General features: G+C 38.4%; 1 protein-coding gene across 1 annotated transcript in view; it reads right to left on the bottom strand.

The window, feature by feature from the left end:
- Positions 1-18,960, bottom strand: part of snrka (SNF related kinase a) — a 65,654-nt gene that overhangs the window by 23,008 nt on the left and 23,686 nt on the right. The window contains exon 3 of the mRNA XM_040117135.1: positions 10,148-10,289. Coding sequence (XP_039973069.1) covers positions 10,148-10,289 — 142 coding nt within the window. The remainder of the gene's footprint in view (positions 1-10,147; positions 10,290-18,960) is intronic.

The following is an 18,960-nucleotide window of genomic DNA, read 5'->3' as shown; positions in this document are numbered from 1 at the left end:
CATCCAAATGCAACTGTATGATTCTTTAATGTTTTACGCTTTGGATGACACTGGGAATTTTATGGCATAAAGCAATCCACTTTATCAGGCTGCAGATACATGTCGAATACTTGTTAGTAAGATCATTTTGTTGTTGGTATTGGTCTTTTCATGAGAATGCTGATAATAGTAAAAAGGTGGAAAAATGACCAGCCTTAGACTTTTTACGTAGAATACGACACAAATAAAATGCACGAAAACATGAAAAAAAATTGTGTGAAAATTGTCCCATCAAAATATCTGCAGTTATTTGAATAAAGTTTTGGAACACAAAAGGATAAGATGAGCCCCACTTGTGAGGAGAGCCACACTGATATTAATCATGCAATTGAAGTACTGTAGATGTGTCTGTGGACAGAGGAGAAAAGCCCATACCCACTGTCAGAAGGTTCTATAAGTTTGCTCAGATTAATCTATATAATCATCAATATAATCAAAATTCACAGACATCGAAACAGTAATATTCAAACTACTTGCCATTACCAGCTATTGGTTCCAGCACCTGTGCACCTTAGTGGACTGTAAGCATTTATTTATAGGAACATGTGCCAATTAGACTGCAGACTGGATGTGAAGTGCCAGTATCTGAGCGCAGTTTATATGGACTTTATGAGACGTAAACAGTAAGGTGATTTGTCATTGTTGTTATTTTGGCATGTAGCTGTGCTGTTGTAATTGGCGGAACCAGTCTTATTGCAGGCTAAAAACAGGAGTAAATTGGGCGGGTATTAAATAAATGTCAAATTACAGCAGAGTGAAATTTGTGTTAATTGTTACATTCTTTGATGTTTCTAATGACATAAATTAATCGCCCTAAAAATCACACTCTGTAAAAGTATCCTGCACACTAATAAACTTGGGACAAGAAAATCTAAAAAACCTGTGTTGATGCTGTCAAGTGATTTCTATTTCTCTTACAAAGGAAAACAAGTAATTAGCATCCCGGTAAATTGAAAAACATACCCTAAACAGCACCTAGCATAGTGCTGTACAAACACAAAGTAGTCAATTTTACAGTAGCCAGAATGAACCAATCAGTACAGTAATGCTGGGAAACAGATCGGACACAATATATATTGTTACGTGTGAGCTCCATGCTGCCAGTATGTGGGTTTACAAGGAAAACAATAGGCACTTGTGTTTTCATTCAACATTTCCTTCTCACAACTGCATGACTAACAGTCCCAAAACCTAAGCAAGTGTGTACTTAGAGAATGTGTCTGCACTATGCACACATAATAACACACCAAATTTTACAAGCAACAGATAGCCCACCAGTGCTACAGAAAAGCAAAAAAGGATGCTCTCTTGAACTCTCAGTATACGTGGTACTCTAACCAAAGTTTGCCTTCCCTACAAATGGATGTTTTGTTTCATCCCTTTCTTTCCCTTGGTGCCTACACAGAGAGCGCCTGTATAGAAGTTGAAGTCACACAAGGCTGTCTGCTCTTATTTTCTCCCACTATTGGTCACACACACACACACACACACACACACACACACACACACACACACACACACACACACACACACACACACACACACACACACACACACACACACACACACACACACACACACACACACACACACACACAGTGTACAATAGCTAACCAAACATTCCCAGAAGAAGGTGTGTGATAGATCCCACTACCCAACAATGGATATCAACAGGCAATGAACTGACTAAATCCCAGTCCTGACACATCTCAGTGTAAGTGATGTGTGTGAAGCAATTAGAGGAAAGGAGGCTGAGTGTGTGTGTATACAGTCCATGTGGTTTGTACAGTAATGACAGGAAACGAAGGAACATAGTGTTCTGCTTGGATGTGACTGGCTCAAAACACTGTCCACACAATCACCACCCAAAAGTCACACTGAGAGAAAGACAGGAGCTAGGGTAGTTTTGTCTGTCTGTACGTGTTGATGGGGGTGATGTCATAAACGTGTACAGCAAAACATGTCTCTTTTGAATTTCCTTAATCTATCTTGTGGTTTTATGTATTTTTTAACATTTTATTGAAACTACTAAAAAAATAAAGGTTGATAATTCAGATATGGCATAGTATGGACTGACTTAGTAAAACTGTATCGGCTTGATGGAAAAATGTCAAAAAAAAATTGTATGTTATCAGTAAAACTATATTTTTAGGCTGTGTCTTGCAGTAAAACTGTAAATAATGTAAAAGAGATGAGTGAATTTGTGAGAGCAAATGCAATCATGGTACAAAATTACACAGACAAATACAACACATCATAGTCCTTTGCTTTAAAAGGTACCATAGAATGTGAAGCATTTTACAATTTGCTTTTTCATTGCTAATGTGTGAACAGATTGTGACATAACTTAAAAAATGAGACCGTCCCCGACTTTCTGTATTTGGTCATGTGTGTATTTGCAGCAAATTTGTTTTCAAATTGATGATGTTTTCTTAATTAGCTTCAGTTTTGTCCATTTGCATGCGTTTTGTTAAGCTGCACTGCTTTGAGCTCTCTCAGCCACCATAGATTTTTCCAGTATTGAATCAACAGCTTTACAGCTGGTTTTGCCAGCTCTGTCACCATTAACTGATCAGACCAAGCAAAAAGCAAAAGGGGCACAGAAAACCATGAAAGGTTTGAACTTGTTCAACTTCCAAATAATTTTCAGGTGTTTTTTGTTCTATCATACTCTTGAGCCTCAACTCCACGGAATCATAGGAGTGCCATAAAGAAAGATCTGTAAAAGAATAAGAAAATAAATATGAAAACAAAGAGAGATAAAAGAATAAATGTGGAAACATAAAGAAAAATAAAATATAAAATAATTATAAGCATTTTCATTTATTTGTTCATTTATTTCTGTATATATTTATTTATATATTTTTAATCTATATATTTATGTCATGTATTTATTTTTATCCCCCTTGTTTTCCTTTTTCTTTTCCATATCGCTCTTGCTATTCTTTGAAGGGTGATGTTGTCAATCGACTGGCATTCCCAGGCTGAGTGGTCATTCTTGCACACATGAATCCTGCTTTGGAGGAACTTTTTAGTGCCAATAGGAAGTAGACATGACGTGGACTTAGGCCTGTGCAATTTGAATGTGGTAGCAGTTTGAATCAGGGAAGGAAACATATTGGTAGAAGTGGAACAAAAGTTAAGGGGAGGTGTCCAACAAGTTATTTTAAAGAGTACCATATTGTGAAAATGGGTTTCGATTGTGTTTTGTTTTTTTATAAACTTGAAAGTGTAAAATAAAAGCTGTGAAGTCATTTACTTCTGCCATTCCTTAGGGTCCCCCACAACAAGATGTCCCCCCAGCTTTATAAGCCAATTAGAATTTGATGCAGTTTCTTAATGTAAACCGGATAGCCAATAGTCCTTGAGCTAAAAATTTGCATAACCTCACCCCCTCAATCCAGTTGCCCTGCATAAACTTTTACTTTTCCTAGGCCATCGAGCCATCGGTCCATCAGTTAATTGGACCCTGACTTAACTATTCACTAACATAAATTTTTGACCAGGGGTTCCCAAACTTTTTATTCCTCCCTTTATATTGTAATCTGTGGATCCAGAATATGAACTTCAACAGAATCTGCCTCCTGGCTAAACAAGGAGAAGAAAGAAACCCCACTGTGGCTGCATTTTATTTATTTATTTATTTTTGGGACAGAAAATGTGTGTCATACCTGATTTTGTTTTGCACTTGTTTTACATTGTTGCATTTATTAAGTAAGAAAAAAATCAACACATACGAAATACTTCTAAAATTGATGATAAATATAATTTGCTTACAGCCAACTTTCAGTCCTAACATATTTATTCACCTGAGATAATTGGATTTTCCCACGAAAGGTATGTAAATCAACATGAAAACATTTCAGTCAGGTAGAAGGTAAAGTTTAAAAAAATCTCTGTTTTACAGCACAATTATGTTTACTTTTCTGGCATAACTCTCTGACTGGCTCGACAGCACTGCCCTCCTGTGAAGCCCGAAGCAGCTCTGCACTTTTTCTTTCTTTGTGCGGATGCGCCAACTGTTCATGTAGCCTGTTGCAGTTGCTCCTGCTTGTTTTTTATTTTTCCATTTAGCTTTCTTCTTTTGTCATACTTGTTTAAATTTTGACTAGTAACTTATTTAAGTTGCACCCTTTCTAAACATGGCAGTAGAGAGAATTTTTGGGGGTTTTTTTCACACTGGCATTAATTCTGTCATTATATGCTACCATTGTACAGCATCTCCACAGTTGCTTTGATTACATCGGGTACCAGCTGATCGCGCTGAAGCTGGTGACAAGAACAACAGATACCCCATTAGAACTCAAGAGGAGGACACAGAGAAGAACAGACTGATGGAGAAGAGCGAATCTCCCTTCTATCATCATGGGCAACGTAAGATCACTGTACAATAAGATGTCGAAGCTAAAGGACCTAGTGAGGAATTAGAGGGACTCCCATGAGTTTAGTGTTATGTATTTCACACAGACATGGCTACAAGAAGATACTCCAGATCTCATTGCTACCAATGAAAACTTTCAGATGGTTCATTTGTACAGGATGGAATGTTTCTGCAGCCCAGACATTAAACAGTTAGCCATGGGGCTACATCCATACTATATTCCCAGAGAGTTCTCACACATTATCTTTGGTTTTTGTGTGTCATATCCAACTAGTCAGTAGTGTCAATAAATGCATTGTGAAAAATGCAAAATAAAGAAACACATCAGCCTTTGCAGTGTTATTTAATGCGTGAATGTGTCACAAAGCTAAAAAGACAAAAGAAAGAAATCTACCAAATATTTACATTTTATTATCAACCATTGTAAAACTCCTCCTCCCAGTGGTTCTGGATGACAGTGCTTTGCATTGTAAACTGGAACGCACTGGAACACAGCAGTAGCCACTATGATTTATTCCAGGCCCTGCAGACCAATTTGCTCCAGTAGTTTGCAGAGACTAAAACCCTTAAAGCAGTTTGAGTAGCCCAGCTGCAGAGCAGTACAGTCCAGCTACACAAAACAACGCATGTTCCACACTCAAGATGAATTAGGCAGTAGGCAAATAAATTAGTAGTTGCATACTTAACCATGTATATTAGAAGATCACAATCCTAATTTTGTACTAATTAATTCTCTCAAAATACACTGAGGGGATTTTTGAAGCAGCATAGATGCACAGTTTTTCCAACTACTGTAGCCAAGATTAATCAAGAAAATATTCAGGGTGGGTTTTTGTTTTTTTTTTTAAGCCTGACCAAATTTTTTGTCCACATTGGTTTCTTTTTCAGGTTAATGAGGCACTGTTGACTACATAGAAATTATGTCCTTGTTTTCTCAATTTTCTTCTGCATATTACAGCATTTAGTTTGTGGTTTTGACAACACCCCCAGAAGATATTGCAGAATTGATTATTATAGACAATGAAACACACACTGTTAAAAGTAGATCAGATTAGACAAACTGTAAGAGGTGAAAACTAAAACTTTTCAAAAATAAAAAGCCACTGTTACTTCAGTCCAGTTATTTGAATTGACACAATGGTAATGAGCGGGTTTCATGGGCATGAGCAATGGCATCAGATTATTTTTAGACACAGGAAATAAATGTTTATCTTCTCTGAGTCGAAGAAGAGATATGGCCAGATTGAAGTGCTAAACTGAAGCAGCTGTGAGCAATCTGATGGGCTTTGAGTTCAGAGCACAAGAGCTATTCGTCACATGCTGAGTTGCAGTCTTATATTTTCACCATGTTGGTCACTGGTGAATTATCCAGCCATATCGCAATTTTGGATTTTCCAACTAGCCTCTGTTGATACTGCAGTGCTCCATATTAGTAAAGTATAAGGGTTTGTGTGGCTTCACACAGATCTCTTAACACTGCCAATTAGAGAACAGTTGAGCAACACCCAGGAATAATCAACCATTTTAAGATGCCAGGTATGTATATGGTCATAACTGACAAAGAGGGTGGGATGACTACCACAAATAAGAAGCCAAGAAAAATAACTGTTGGATGCACATACAGGTTGTGATGCACTATGACCATAAGATCTTGAAATTTTTTTTCGGCTAAAGTGAGTAGGCTTAATCTGCAAATACTTAAAGTCACTAGTACCTATGTATCACACTACTACTATCATGCGGTAAGAAAATCTGTACAATTTATCACAAAAATCATTAGTTAATGTAGTTGGCTGGAATAATAGTTGGCCAAAAATTTCAACAGCAGGAAAACGGTTATCTGTGGCCTATACAGGTTTTCAGCGTCAATGCAACTGTTTTATTATCTCAGTCAGAATGCAGGCTGTAGCCTCAGAGCTAGCTGTAGCAACAATCTGTCTGTCATCATCTAAATGGATGAAATGAGAGATTATTTGTAAAGCATTTGTATTCATTTAATAAACCTGGGGACTTAGTCAAAGAAAAAAATCTGCTAAGCCTGCCTGCCTGGTACTAATGTTATTATAACATAGGATCTTTACCTCGGTAATGGACACGCTGCTTGGTTGGGAAGTAGTGGCACTCGTGCGTAGAGTGTCAAGCACAATACTCTGCAGCAAACTAATATTGGTCGATATACTGTCCCAGCGGATTTTATTGTGCTAGCTCTAGTTTACATTCAGTATTTCTCACCAAACTTTAAAAAGTTACATGACTTGTACCGACAGACCTCACATATATTCATTGTGCAGGTAGCACCAAAAGCTTTAACCAATCCATGAAAAGATCTTGGTTAATCATGCACTGAGTACTCATCCAAGTTGGTGGTCAACCACTGAAGCCCCTTTCTAAACCAAGATGAATCCAGAAAAGAGAAGACGAGAAGAACAAACTACAAATGCTTACCAAGCACCTACCAGGAATTGTCAGTACCTAACTTACTTTGGTTTAGCTAGAACAAGTTGAAACAAGGAGTGGTAGTTCTGTGGATATGCAGTAATGTCATTGTGAAACTACACTCCTCGTTGAAATTATTGCCACCCCTGAGTTTTAAGTACAGAATTTAGATTATCTTCATAAATAAATACAAATTAACCAATTTTTTATGATCAAATTATTTTAATGAAATATCCAAGGTTATTGATCAAAAGAAAACAAAAAACAAAACTTGCATAATAGTGAAAAAAATCTAAACACAAAATTTACCCCAGACATAATTATTGGTACCCTTCACTTATATTTGGTTTCAGAACCCTTAGCAACAATGGCAGCCTCTAAACGTTTCTTGTAGCCATCTAGAAGCTTCTTGCACCTGTCTGCTGGTAGTCTCTGCCACTTTTCCATTGCTATGCATTCAAGCTATTCTAAGTTTGCAGGAGTCCTTTTTGGAATGGCTCTCTCCAAACCTTTGGCTTCATTGAGATTTAATTCATGACTCATTTCTGGCCAGTTTAAAACAGTCCATCTTTTCCTTTTCAACCATTCTTCTGTGTTGCTGGATGTGTGCTTTGGGTCGCTGTCCTGCTCAAATACCCAAGACCTTCACGTCAACCCTAGTTTTCTGACACTGGGTAACACATTTCACTTTAAGTTTCCAGATGTAATCTTCTGATTACATCTTCCCTTTGATACTTTCACCGCTTCCAGTGCAAGAGGCAGCAAAACAGCCCAACAGTATGATAGAACCTCGACATTGTTTTACTTTAGGTAGGGTGTTCTTTACCTTATTGGCTTCATTTCCTCACCTTGTCGCTAGCTAGCAGCGCCATATCCAGGAAAACCGTTTGCAAAAATGAAATTACCAACTCTTAGTAAGTTAGTAATCAGAGTTATTAAAATGTTTTTACTTGCTGTTTCAATGCTTGGGGGAGGGTCCCAGATCGTTTGAATGACCCTTTCTTCAATATTAATTTGGATACTACTCCAGTGTCATATAGCCCTGGTTCTGTATGCACTCCGGTGTAAAATGTGCTAAAATGTACACACCCAGAAAGACTGACTCGGAACAGGTCGAGGCAGGTCTCATATAACTATAATAATAATAATAATAAAAATAATAATAATAATAATAATAATAATGGAATCCCTATAATGTACTGTACACTATGATACTGTAAATATTTAACTAATGTTTTATGGTGTAAAGGAATGATTGAAATGTCTTTTATCATAATTGTTGCAAATTTAAGGCCCTTATAATTATCAAATTATTGAAAAAAAGTTATTTTCATTTTTTGGCTGCCGGGCTAGTGAAATATATATAAAGTAAAACATATACTGGCCAAGTGTGTGTGTGTGTGTGTGTGGGGGGGGGGGGGGTACATTGGACATTGGTTAAGCAAGTTAAAGATGAACTGCTTTCCAAAAGGCATAAAGTTAAAGATGACACATTTCCTTAATATTTCACACAAGATTACTTTTTCATTTCGATCTTTTACAGTTTCAAAATAACAAAAAAAGAAAAAGGCCCGAAAAAAGGGTTCTGGCACCTGCATCGTCAATACTTAGTAACACCCCCTTTGGCAAGTATCACAGCTTTTTGTAGCCAGCTAAGAGTCTTTCAGTTCTTGTTTGAGGTATTTTCACCCATTTTCCCTTGCAAAAGGCTTCTAGTTCTATGAGATTTTTGGGCCGTCTTGCATACACTGCTCTTTTGAGTCTGCTAAATCTTCCTGAGGGTCTTTTGCAGTCAAACAGGGGGTTTTGATTTACCTTTCTAGCAATCCTACGAGCAGTTCTGTCAGAAAGTGTTCTTGGTCTTCCAGACCTCAACTTGACCTCCACTGTTTCTGTTTTTCTCCTGCTTTGAGGGTATCAGTTATTTTAATTTTCAGAGAGCTAGGCAGCTTAGAGGAGCCTATTGCTGCTGATTGTTGGGACAAGGTTTGGGGAGTCAGAGTATTTATAAAGATTTGAATTTGCATCATCTGGCCTTTCATAACGATGACTGTGACCAAGCCATAGCCCTAACATGATAATTAAGGTCTGTCACACTGGTAAAAGTTATCTGAGAGCGCAAAATGTGATAAGGTAAACGTGATAAGGTGCTTCTTTCCTTTTGTCCACTCTAACATTTTACAAAACAAAAATAATACACTAATCTTGCTTAAAATGTTGATAATAACTTTTCACATTTAACTTAATGCCTTTTGGAGATCAGTTCATCTTCTACTCATTTAACTACTGTTACTTTCACAAAGTAAGAGAAATTTTGACCAGGCTTGCCCAAACCTTTTCATGCCACTGTATTTTTACAGATATGAATGTAAGATATTCATGTGTGGCTGAACTTACTGTTTTTAGTGACTGTTCTGTAGATGAACTGAGTCATTTCATTCTGTTTTTTTTTGTCTGAAGTGAGTTAGTAATGTAGTAAAACAATTATGATAAAAGGTTACTAATGGTAACATACATGTTACAAGATCTAAATATATAGTATAAGTATATACTGTATAAAATAGAAAAGCAGGTTGATTCTGTCTTTTTGTCAGACTTACACATGGTGAGTCAGGATTTCCATCCATCCACAGAGCATTGGAAGGTGTATTTATGTTTTTTTTGTGATATATTGATGTTCATTTTTCTAAGAAGAATAACAAGCTGTTAATCCTTTGTACCGAGAGGCAAACTTTAAGAAGATGACATGCTAGTTGAGTTTTACTACATGGCGAAATAACTGTTTAAATAATTGTTTGTATTAAAAACATGTTTTATAGACAATGTGACACTATGCCACCCGCAGTACAATCTGTCTGCACAATTTGATCTGGTCTCTAGTGCAACCTAACTGCAGTATGGTTTCAGGTCAAAGTCCCCGACTACACACAACAGGCAATGTCAGCTTACGCGAATGGCTGTTTTCCAAACCACATATACAGTATGTCGACTGTAAGCCAGACACAGACAGAGGGAGATAACTGGGATATATCCAAGTAATCCACGTACGGATATAGTGGTAAGTAGGGTAAATAGGAATGAGTACAGCCCTGGCAGCCAACACCAGGGATATTAGGTAGGATATCAAAAAGCACAGGAGCAGGCTCTATGTTGTTATAGTCTTTCTGTTAAACTCGGACCACAAACTAAGCTTTGTCAGATTTATTTCTTAAAAAATCCATCAAAAAGATTAAACAGAGGAACTCAGTTATCCTCGTGTGAATGTTGTGAATGTTGTGATGTACCACTCACTCTTTGCAGGCACTAGAAACATGGGCCGGTACAGTGTATTTACAGTCCATGATCATGGTGAGGGTCTCACTGTCATTAGCTTCCTGGAAGGGTGGCTGGCCACATACCAACATGAACAGGATCACACCCAGACTCCAGATATCTGAGGAAGAGGGAGACACAAAGAAACACAATCTAAATCCATGTACTTTTTTTAAATTACAGCAAAAAACATGATCAAATCCTATGTAAATATTAGAAAAAATTATTTTCAGTCCGAATGGCACAGTCACACACTGTGCTAAGTGCAAACACTAGTGCTGTTGAAGGCAATAATTTCATTTTTTCCAAGATGGATAGCCTACTAAATTAAATAACCCTGTTATCTTAATACGGATTATGACTTATTAAATTTATATGCAAAATCTATAAATGTAGACACCATGCCTTGCTGGTGATAGATTCTTCTCACATACTCCATTTTTCTATTTTTATATCATATTTTGTGACATTATACAGTAATTAAATGCCACTCTGACCACACCCTCTAGCATCTACTAACAAAACCCACTAACAATGTGCTCAAACTTCAATAAAACAGCCTCATAGAAAAATTGACGTAGGAAATATCATTAAACCTTTTGAAGCGTTTGAAATACACTTCTATAATTATAATTACTGATTTTTGAACAACCTTATTATTAGGGCATAAATCATATTTTCTGTTCAAATATGAACTCGGAACGACGGAGAAGTTAAAAACCACTGACAGTTGATCCAGCTGTGCAGCCGTCATCACTAATTGACGTCACTTCGGATGATGCTTGAGTGGGAAGGACATCTCATTTTACATTTACAAGTACGTTTTTCCTCGATACCTCTTTTTTCTAATGTTTTCCTTCTGTCTTCAGAAAGGATGACTAGGATGGTGGAAATGATTGCCACAGGATCGAATCAAGGAGACAATTAAGGGAAGTGGGATGTACTCAGAGGGCCTGGTAAACAACATGGATGGAGGGTAGTGTGAGAGGAAATTTTCTGCAGTAAATGTCAGTTCTTTCCTGTCCCCATCTCCTTTATCCCATGTGATTTTAACCACTCCTGGGTTCTCACAGCTGTCTCTTCACAGTTGGGCTGCCTTTCTTTGTGTACACTGCTTGTGCACAAAGAAAGGGTTGTCTGTGTGCATATTTTCTATGTTCCTATTTCACTGAAACCCAAAACAAGCTCTCGTATAGAGTGCTATTATGCAAAAGGGTGTGCGCACTAACACTATGAATGTCAAGTCATTTCATCTGTGTGTACTTTTTAAGTGTGTATATCTGCTGTTGCTTGTTGCACCGTGAGAAAACAAACTGTCAGCATGCAGTAGCACTGGGCCATACTGGCTTTATGCAACCAAAAACGTGCATTTATGCGCACACACCTCGCTCCAGCAATGTGAACAGAGGAAACAGAACTAACAGCAGGAGAGTGAGAAAGAGCCTCCAGCATGGAACTAGGACAGTAAACACCCTCCTGTCACTACTTCCTGCAGTGTCCTTAACTCTCTCTCTTACAGACACATACACACACACACACACAGATATTTAAGCAAGTGCATTAAACACACATTCAAGTATTACTTCTAAAAAAAAAAGTACAAAAACATCTCTTAACATATCCATATAATCATATACAAACATTTACACATTAATTGGGACATTTCCATCTTCAATCTCCTGTCTATCAGAGAAGCAGAGCCAACTCACTCAGGCTGGAGGAAAAAAAAAAGACATCACAGCAGCTCCAGTCAAATATTGGCAGCTCTGAAGTAACTACCATGATGAGGATTTTTAAGTAACTTTCTAATTAAGCTCAAATGCTCAGATGCCCTCAATACTTAATGGGTTGGCAGAATTGAGCAATGATGAAGCAAAAGAAAAAATGGGGGGGGGTAAAAATAACAACAACAAAAAAAAATCAACTCTGTAAACTGCTTTTTTTTTTTTGTTGTTCTTTTTACCCCCCAGAGACGTGTGATAAAAACTTTTCATACTGATTATCAAATGCTTTTAGGTCCAGGCTCAGCCTTGAGTAAGCGATCTCTTAACACTGATGTATTCTTTATTGGACAAGCCCCATCTTTGCTGGATTAGTGTCAGCATTGCAGGCCTTAGCCTTAGGCTAAGCAGTGTTGTGTATAATTAAACTAACTGAGTGTCCAGACAGAAAGGGAACAAAATAAGCTGGACATGAGCTCATAGTGCTTTTAAGAGCACTTATTTGAGGGAAAAGCTCAGCTGACTGAGGTAAATGTAATTTATTTGGTTTAGATTTTAATACGCTCTATCAAATTCAATCACAGGGCACACCTGTACACATCTGATCACATAACTGCTGCTTTACTATGGAGCCTTTCTTGGCTCTGCTCCAGCTCTGAATGGCTCCCTCCTCCTGTCTGTCAAAGCATCAGGGTCATGGTCTCTGCTAAATCAGGCATGGCACAGTATAGGGGAGGATTGTCCCGGAGGTATTTTTTTATTCCAATTCCATTTACCCATGTTCACTTAGTGGTAGTAAAATACGAAGACGATTAAACACTGGACACAGTGGGTATATATGGAAGTAGTTGCAGCTGACAGTGGTCCACAGTTACAGTCTGCTTTATGAGAGCAGAGTACCCACAAGCAAAACATAGACTATGTAGCAGTTTAGAGGATAAACTGCTACAGATGGCCTTTGTTCTGACAGTAGGCAAACGTTAAAGGAATTAGTAACACTGAGCCACTGCTAAAGCTTAACAAATGCGGTTTTACAGGGACAACAGAAGCAACTGATGGTTTTGTCTAAAATGAAAAATGCATCAGTACAGTCACTGGGTGTCTAACCCCATTTACAAAGCACCTGCAACGGCTTGATGTGGCCTGGGTTTGTGTAATGACTATTAGTGAACAGGACCAGGCATTTTATTCTGAGCATGATAACAGAGCAAAAAGGTGTCTGAACAAGATGACAAAACAACATTATATATCTCTTCATTACAAGCACCAATGAACTCGTCAGTCGCAATGCTGAAGCCAGCATCACACTCTGGTGCAAAACTACATCCAAAAACAAACAAAAAATTCTAGGTGCTCTCTGTGACTAACATTGCTGCATCTACAAAATTTTGGAAAACCTAAACAGTTCTCCTCCACTCTATAGTATATCTCTTCTCTCCTGCTGAAATATTAACAGACATGGATGTAGAGGAAGGTTGACTCAGTATGACAACAGTGTAGCAGCTCACTGCTCAGTGTACCAATTAGGTCTCCTCAATGTGTTGACAAACACAGGGTCAGGCTACGCCTCTGTTCTGACATTTTTGGAGGCTGCAGCTAGCTGTGTGTGTGTGTGTGTGTGTGTGTGTGTGTGTGTGTGTGTGTGTGTGTGTGTGTGTGTGTGTGTGTGTGTGTGTGTGTGTGTGTGTGTGTGTGTGTGTGTGTTTTTCACATAGGGCGATTTCTCTATAAATCTCTTACATCATTGACTTAATGTTCTGGCTAGACAGCTAGGTACAGACTTGCTCTCAAAGGACTGCTTTCAGACTGTCCTTCAGGTTTAAATGTGGGCTCCATCTCTTGAATCTTGCTCAGCCCTGCTTTTTGTACTCCCTCCAACAGGTTGGCACATACCGATGTAATAAGTACACAAGTGGACATCACTGTACCCATTTATTATTGTTTAAAGCCATGTGTGTAGATAGACAGCAACTACTTTGTTGCAGGATTTGGGTGATGGTTTGATTATCCTACAGCACAGCATGCAGAATTTAAAGGGGAACTCCACCAATCAAAGTGTGTTTCCAGGTGTTGGGGAGTACTACTGCATATATGAAAAATATTCAGAGGGGGCTGTGTGAGGTCTGATAAATGTCCTCAAGTGATGAGGACTGATTGAGTCAGCATGGGTTGGGTCTGAAGACTACAATTTTGAAAAATAAAAAAATCTGGAGGTGTGGAGTTAGAAAGAAGTGAGCTTTCCAGACTTCTGTAGCCTGCTCCTCATCTCTTCTTGAGGCTAGTGTCTCAAGGCCACATTAGCCTCTACTAGCATGACACACCTCACTCTCCAACCAAACTGTCGGTGGAGATGCATTTTCAGTAATATAGGTGCCAGGTTTTGACAAGAAAAAAAAAAAAAAAGACAATTTAGCTGGATGTGCTGCATCGGTTTCGATCCTTGTTTTTAACTGTTCATTGTGAGTGTCTTACCAGTGTCTTACAGAGTGCCTGCCAAAAATGCAACTTAAGTTTTTTGGACCTCTGTGAACACAGTCCTGTTCAAGGGTTGTAAGGGCCCATGCGCACTGTGTGTCAATGAGTAATATGGCCCAGTAAAAAGTGAATCAACATTACCTCAGCGTCTGCCTTGTCAATATATCACAAAAGGGGTTGTGTATGTTTTCCTCAATTGTTATGATGTAATTACAAAGAATCAAATGTCTATAATAAACAGTCAAACTTTGGGCCCGTCACTCCTTCTACAAGAAAGGCTCCAGCATCATGGGTATCTAAGTCTAGCAAGAAGGAGAAAAGCTAGACAATCTCAAGTAGGCTACTCTGAAGGAAAACAGGTAAGAGAAACCAAATTAAAAAAGGTAAGGTGAGGTACACAGATTTTTAATTTGGTAACACACAAAAAAAAGGATGTTTCAAGCAAGGAACTTCCAAAGCTATGATGTAAGCTTGCAAAGTAACAGTGAAACAAATTTACACAGTAGCCAAAGGGAGAACAGTAATTTTTTTTCAGAAAAGTTAATCAAGCCATAGTCTGTAATGGCCTCAACTCATCTGTCTTCCAGATGTGATGCTTAACCTTGCCAGCATGTGAATTACGGCAAAACAAATTTATCTTGTGTATCTTTCAGACAAAGCTGTACCCTATTAATGTTTAGGGTTTTCAGTACTAAATTAAAATCATTTTGTCTCATTTGCCAGATTACTAAATCTTTATTTTCAAAAAACATTCTGCCCAAATACCCCTATGGTATGAAGACACAGCAAAACCCAAAATACAAGTAGTGGAATGGTGCATTTCAGCCAAAGTGCTATCTGCGACTGATCAGAGTTACAGGTTGATATGATACATATAAACTGTCCTTCATGGGCGGCAAAGTTGTCTGAAAGACTGTTTTACCAATGAAAAGTCTGTAAACCAAACATTTGCTTTAGGAGGCTGTTTAATTAAGCAAACTCTCTGAAAGACATGGAACACATTATTTGTTGTGGCTGGGCTGCTGAAGATACATTAATTCTTCCTACCGCTAAAACTTTATGGTGTTCCAACTTCAGCCTGGATATTTCATTAAGTATGAGTATAAATGATATGAATTGTTAAAATTTTGTTTTTGAAAGCTGCTCTAGATGAAAGAGTACACTTCTCATCTCCCTCTCTCAGCTGCCTACTTCCTATCTTTCTTATGTTAGTGGGCACAAGATGCTCGTATGTCTGCCTATGTTGCAAGAACAACAAAAAAAGAAATCCATACCTAAAAAGGACCTACATCATAGCAGAGCAATTCAACATGATCCTGTATGCTTTGGACTTTATTACAATCCTCCTCTGTGGGAGGTCTTACTGTCAGTGCTCAGACATCTAACTGTCACAATCACTGATAACCAGCAGAGCAGCAAATACAAGTTTGCTTGCACTTTACACTAAGAATGTGTGCAACAAGGACAGGGAACTATTTCCCATCAGTAACAGCACTGTATCAAAAAAGAAAGAAAAAAAAAAAGGATTTCTTCTCTAGCACAGTAACACATGGGCTCATGACAAAGATATTTAATGGATGCTGAAATGTGATCAAGCATATGATTTCCTAAATAGCTTGGTATTTACACAGTACTTTAATTTAGTCTTAATAGCTGCACAGCTGACAAACTAGGCAGAACTAAAGAAACTGCAAAGGCTACATACTAAAAAAACCCATGGGGATAGTCATACAAGAGTACAACAGACTTTGTGTATTGACAATGTTCTATAATGAGTTTATACTAAGTTGAAAACATAGTTTGGCAGAATGATAAAAGGGATAACTATTGATTTTCTCATTTTTCAATGTCCATGGGCACACCTACGACTCAAAACAGTGGGTTCCCACACAGACATAAGCAGCACTGGCAAAAATAGAAACTAATGTAAACAGGAAAGAGCTGCAGAGAATGCCACACAGCTCCCACCGCTGGGTTGTGGTTTAAACAGATAGACAACTAAATGCCAGATCAAAATACTGTCTTGTGACGGTTAGTTTTGTGTTGAGAGGAAAAGCTCCATAACATCAATTAAGCTAAATTTAAGAGAGTAGCCAAGTTCATAGTTATACCACGCAAAGGGATTAGTTTATGTATCATGGATGAATTTAACTTTTTGTAAAGTACAGACAGCAACTGGGAAGAAATCAAAATCTATCAGGTAGAGGTATGCAGAAGAGCTCATTAGGTTCAGTTTGCTTATTATTCAGCTGCACATCAGACAAATACTCTGAAGCAATCTTTATATGAAATTTACAGCTGTAAGATTACAAAGCATGCAAAAAGACACATGCACAGACACCACAGTCACATTAATGGATAGCAATTCTAGACGCTGTCACCAACATGTACAGAACTGTCAACCTGAAGGGCACTCAAACGTTCTCTTCTGGCCTTCAGACTCTTACACTCTCACACACACTCTCATCCCATCAACATAAATGGTACTGTCATTGGCAGGAAGATGGAGTGGACAGAGCACTTTGGTGACAGATGTAGATCTGCTTTAGATTTCTTTCTGTCACATACAAACCTGCTACAGCACCATCTGTACTCCACATGTAGGAGACTGCTGTGCTGCGTTCCATCTCATTGTGTGTCACAGATCACAGGTTTTGACTCTAGCATATGACATTTCATATATTATATTTGCCAAGAAAACATTCCTCCTCACACCATTACAGCAACACCAGCAGCAGCCTGGACTGTTAACACAAGGTAGGTTGAATCCATTGATTCATGCTGCTGACACCAAATTCTGACCCTACCATCTGCGGGCCTCAGCAGAAATCCAGATACATCAGACCAGACTACATTTTTCCAGTCTTCAGTTGTCCAGTTGTGGTGAACCTGTGCCCACTGCAGCTTCAGATTTCTGTTCTTGGCTGACAGGAGTGAAACCCGACTCGGTCTTCGGCTGTTGTAGCCTATCCACCTCAAGGTTGGATGTGTTGAGCATTCTGAGATGCTATTCTGTTCACCACAGTTGTAAAGAGTGGTTATCTGAGTTACTGTAGCCTTTCTGTCAGCTCCAACCAGTCTGGCCATTCTCTTGTGATTTCTCTCATCAACAAGCTGATTGAATATTTTTTGTTTTTGGCACTATGCTGAGTGAACTCTAGAAACTGTTGTGAATTAAAATCAGGAGATCAGCAGATTCAGAAATATTCAAACCAGCACCTCTGGCACCAACAATCATGCCACAGTCAAAGTCCCTGGGATCAAATTTTTCCCCATTCTGATGTTTTTATGTGAACATTGAAGCTCCTGACCTATATCTGAATGATTTAATGCATTGAACGGCTGCCACACGATTGGCTGACTGGATAAATGCATGGATAAGCAGGTGTACAGGTGTTGCCAATCAAGTGCTCAGTGAGTGTATGTTTAAAAGGTATTTATGTAAGCTACTATCTGACAAGCCTAAATAAAAAAGCGCAAGAGAAAGAGAGAGAGAACACGACTGTGGGTGAGTGACAGAAACTAAACTGAGACAGAATTTGTTTTTGGATCAGTTTCATCTGGCTACTTCTGAAAGCATAAATGGCACTGAAAAAAAAAAAAAAGAAAAAAACACACACACACACACACACACACACACACACACACACACACACACACACACACATAGCACGTGGTAGCAGACTAGCACAGATAACAAAACTAACTGCAGTGACTTCAGGTACTGATGGGTTAACTCCTTACATCCAACAAGCTGATGCTGCCTAATTTGGAGAAAGGGCAAGTTTGCTGCAGTCTGGTATGAACAGGTCAAACACAGCTAGAATGCATGTTCATTGTCCCTTGTCAAATACAGGGTTTGTGTGTCAAAATAATACTTTGTTCCTTTGTCTCACTGATAGCAAATCTGAAACTCATCCCACTTTGTAGTTACAAAGCCTTTGTTAGTGACTGACTGTCCTCAGTCTCGAGAGCCATTACTACACTTTGCTTTCCTCTGCTGGCTTGTTTGAAACTTCAATGAGCACGTCTCTGCTTTCAAAGGAGTTTGGGGAGCACTGGGTCTGTTCCTCAAAATATCAGGGTTGTCTGAGACTTTTGAGTATTAAAAACTTTCTAAATTATAGATTCTCTAAGTTAAAAGTGTACTTATGATGACAAATAAATCAAAAGAGCATGGTCTCACTCAATTTAGAGAAATCATTGGTAGAAAATATCACATAGGAAATCACATAGGATAAAAGTTAAACATTTTATAAGCATCATACAACATCAGGTGCCCAGGATCTCTATCTGTACTGGAAACTCCAAAACCCGCCCAACCTGGGAGTGTGTGTTCAGGCAGAGAAGAGATAAATTTAGCCAACAGCAGTAGGGTCCTTGGGAAAGAAAAAGATGAAATGCTGTCATGGTGCTAGTTTAATGATGCATCCTCCTTCTCTTTTCACACACATCCTCCTGACATGTCTCAACGTGCTAATGATTCCACTATATCCTGTGGCAAATCATAAAAATGAACACATGCAATTACAGCTTAAAAATCGCCTGGACTTGTCAGAGAGTGACAGTAGCCTCGAAACTTGGGGGCATTGCATA

Source organism: Xiphias gladius, chromosome 22, assembly GCF_016859285.1.
Source record: "Xiphias gladius isolate SHS-SW01 ecotype Sanya breed wild chromosome 22, ASM1685928v1, whole genome shotgun sequence".
Classification (NCBI taxonomy): Eukaryota; Metazoa; Chordata; class Actinopteri; order Istiophoriformes; family Xiphiidae; genus Xiphias; species Xiphias gladius.
The sequence above is the reverse complement of the archived record's forward strand: the minus strand, read 5'-3'. Positions and strand labels throughout refer to the sequence as shown.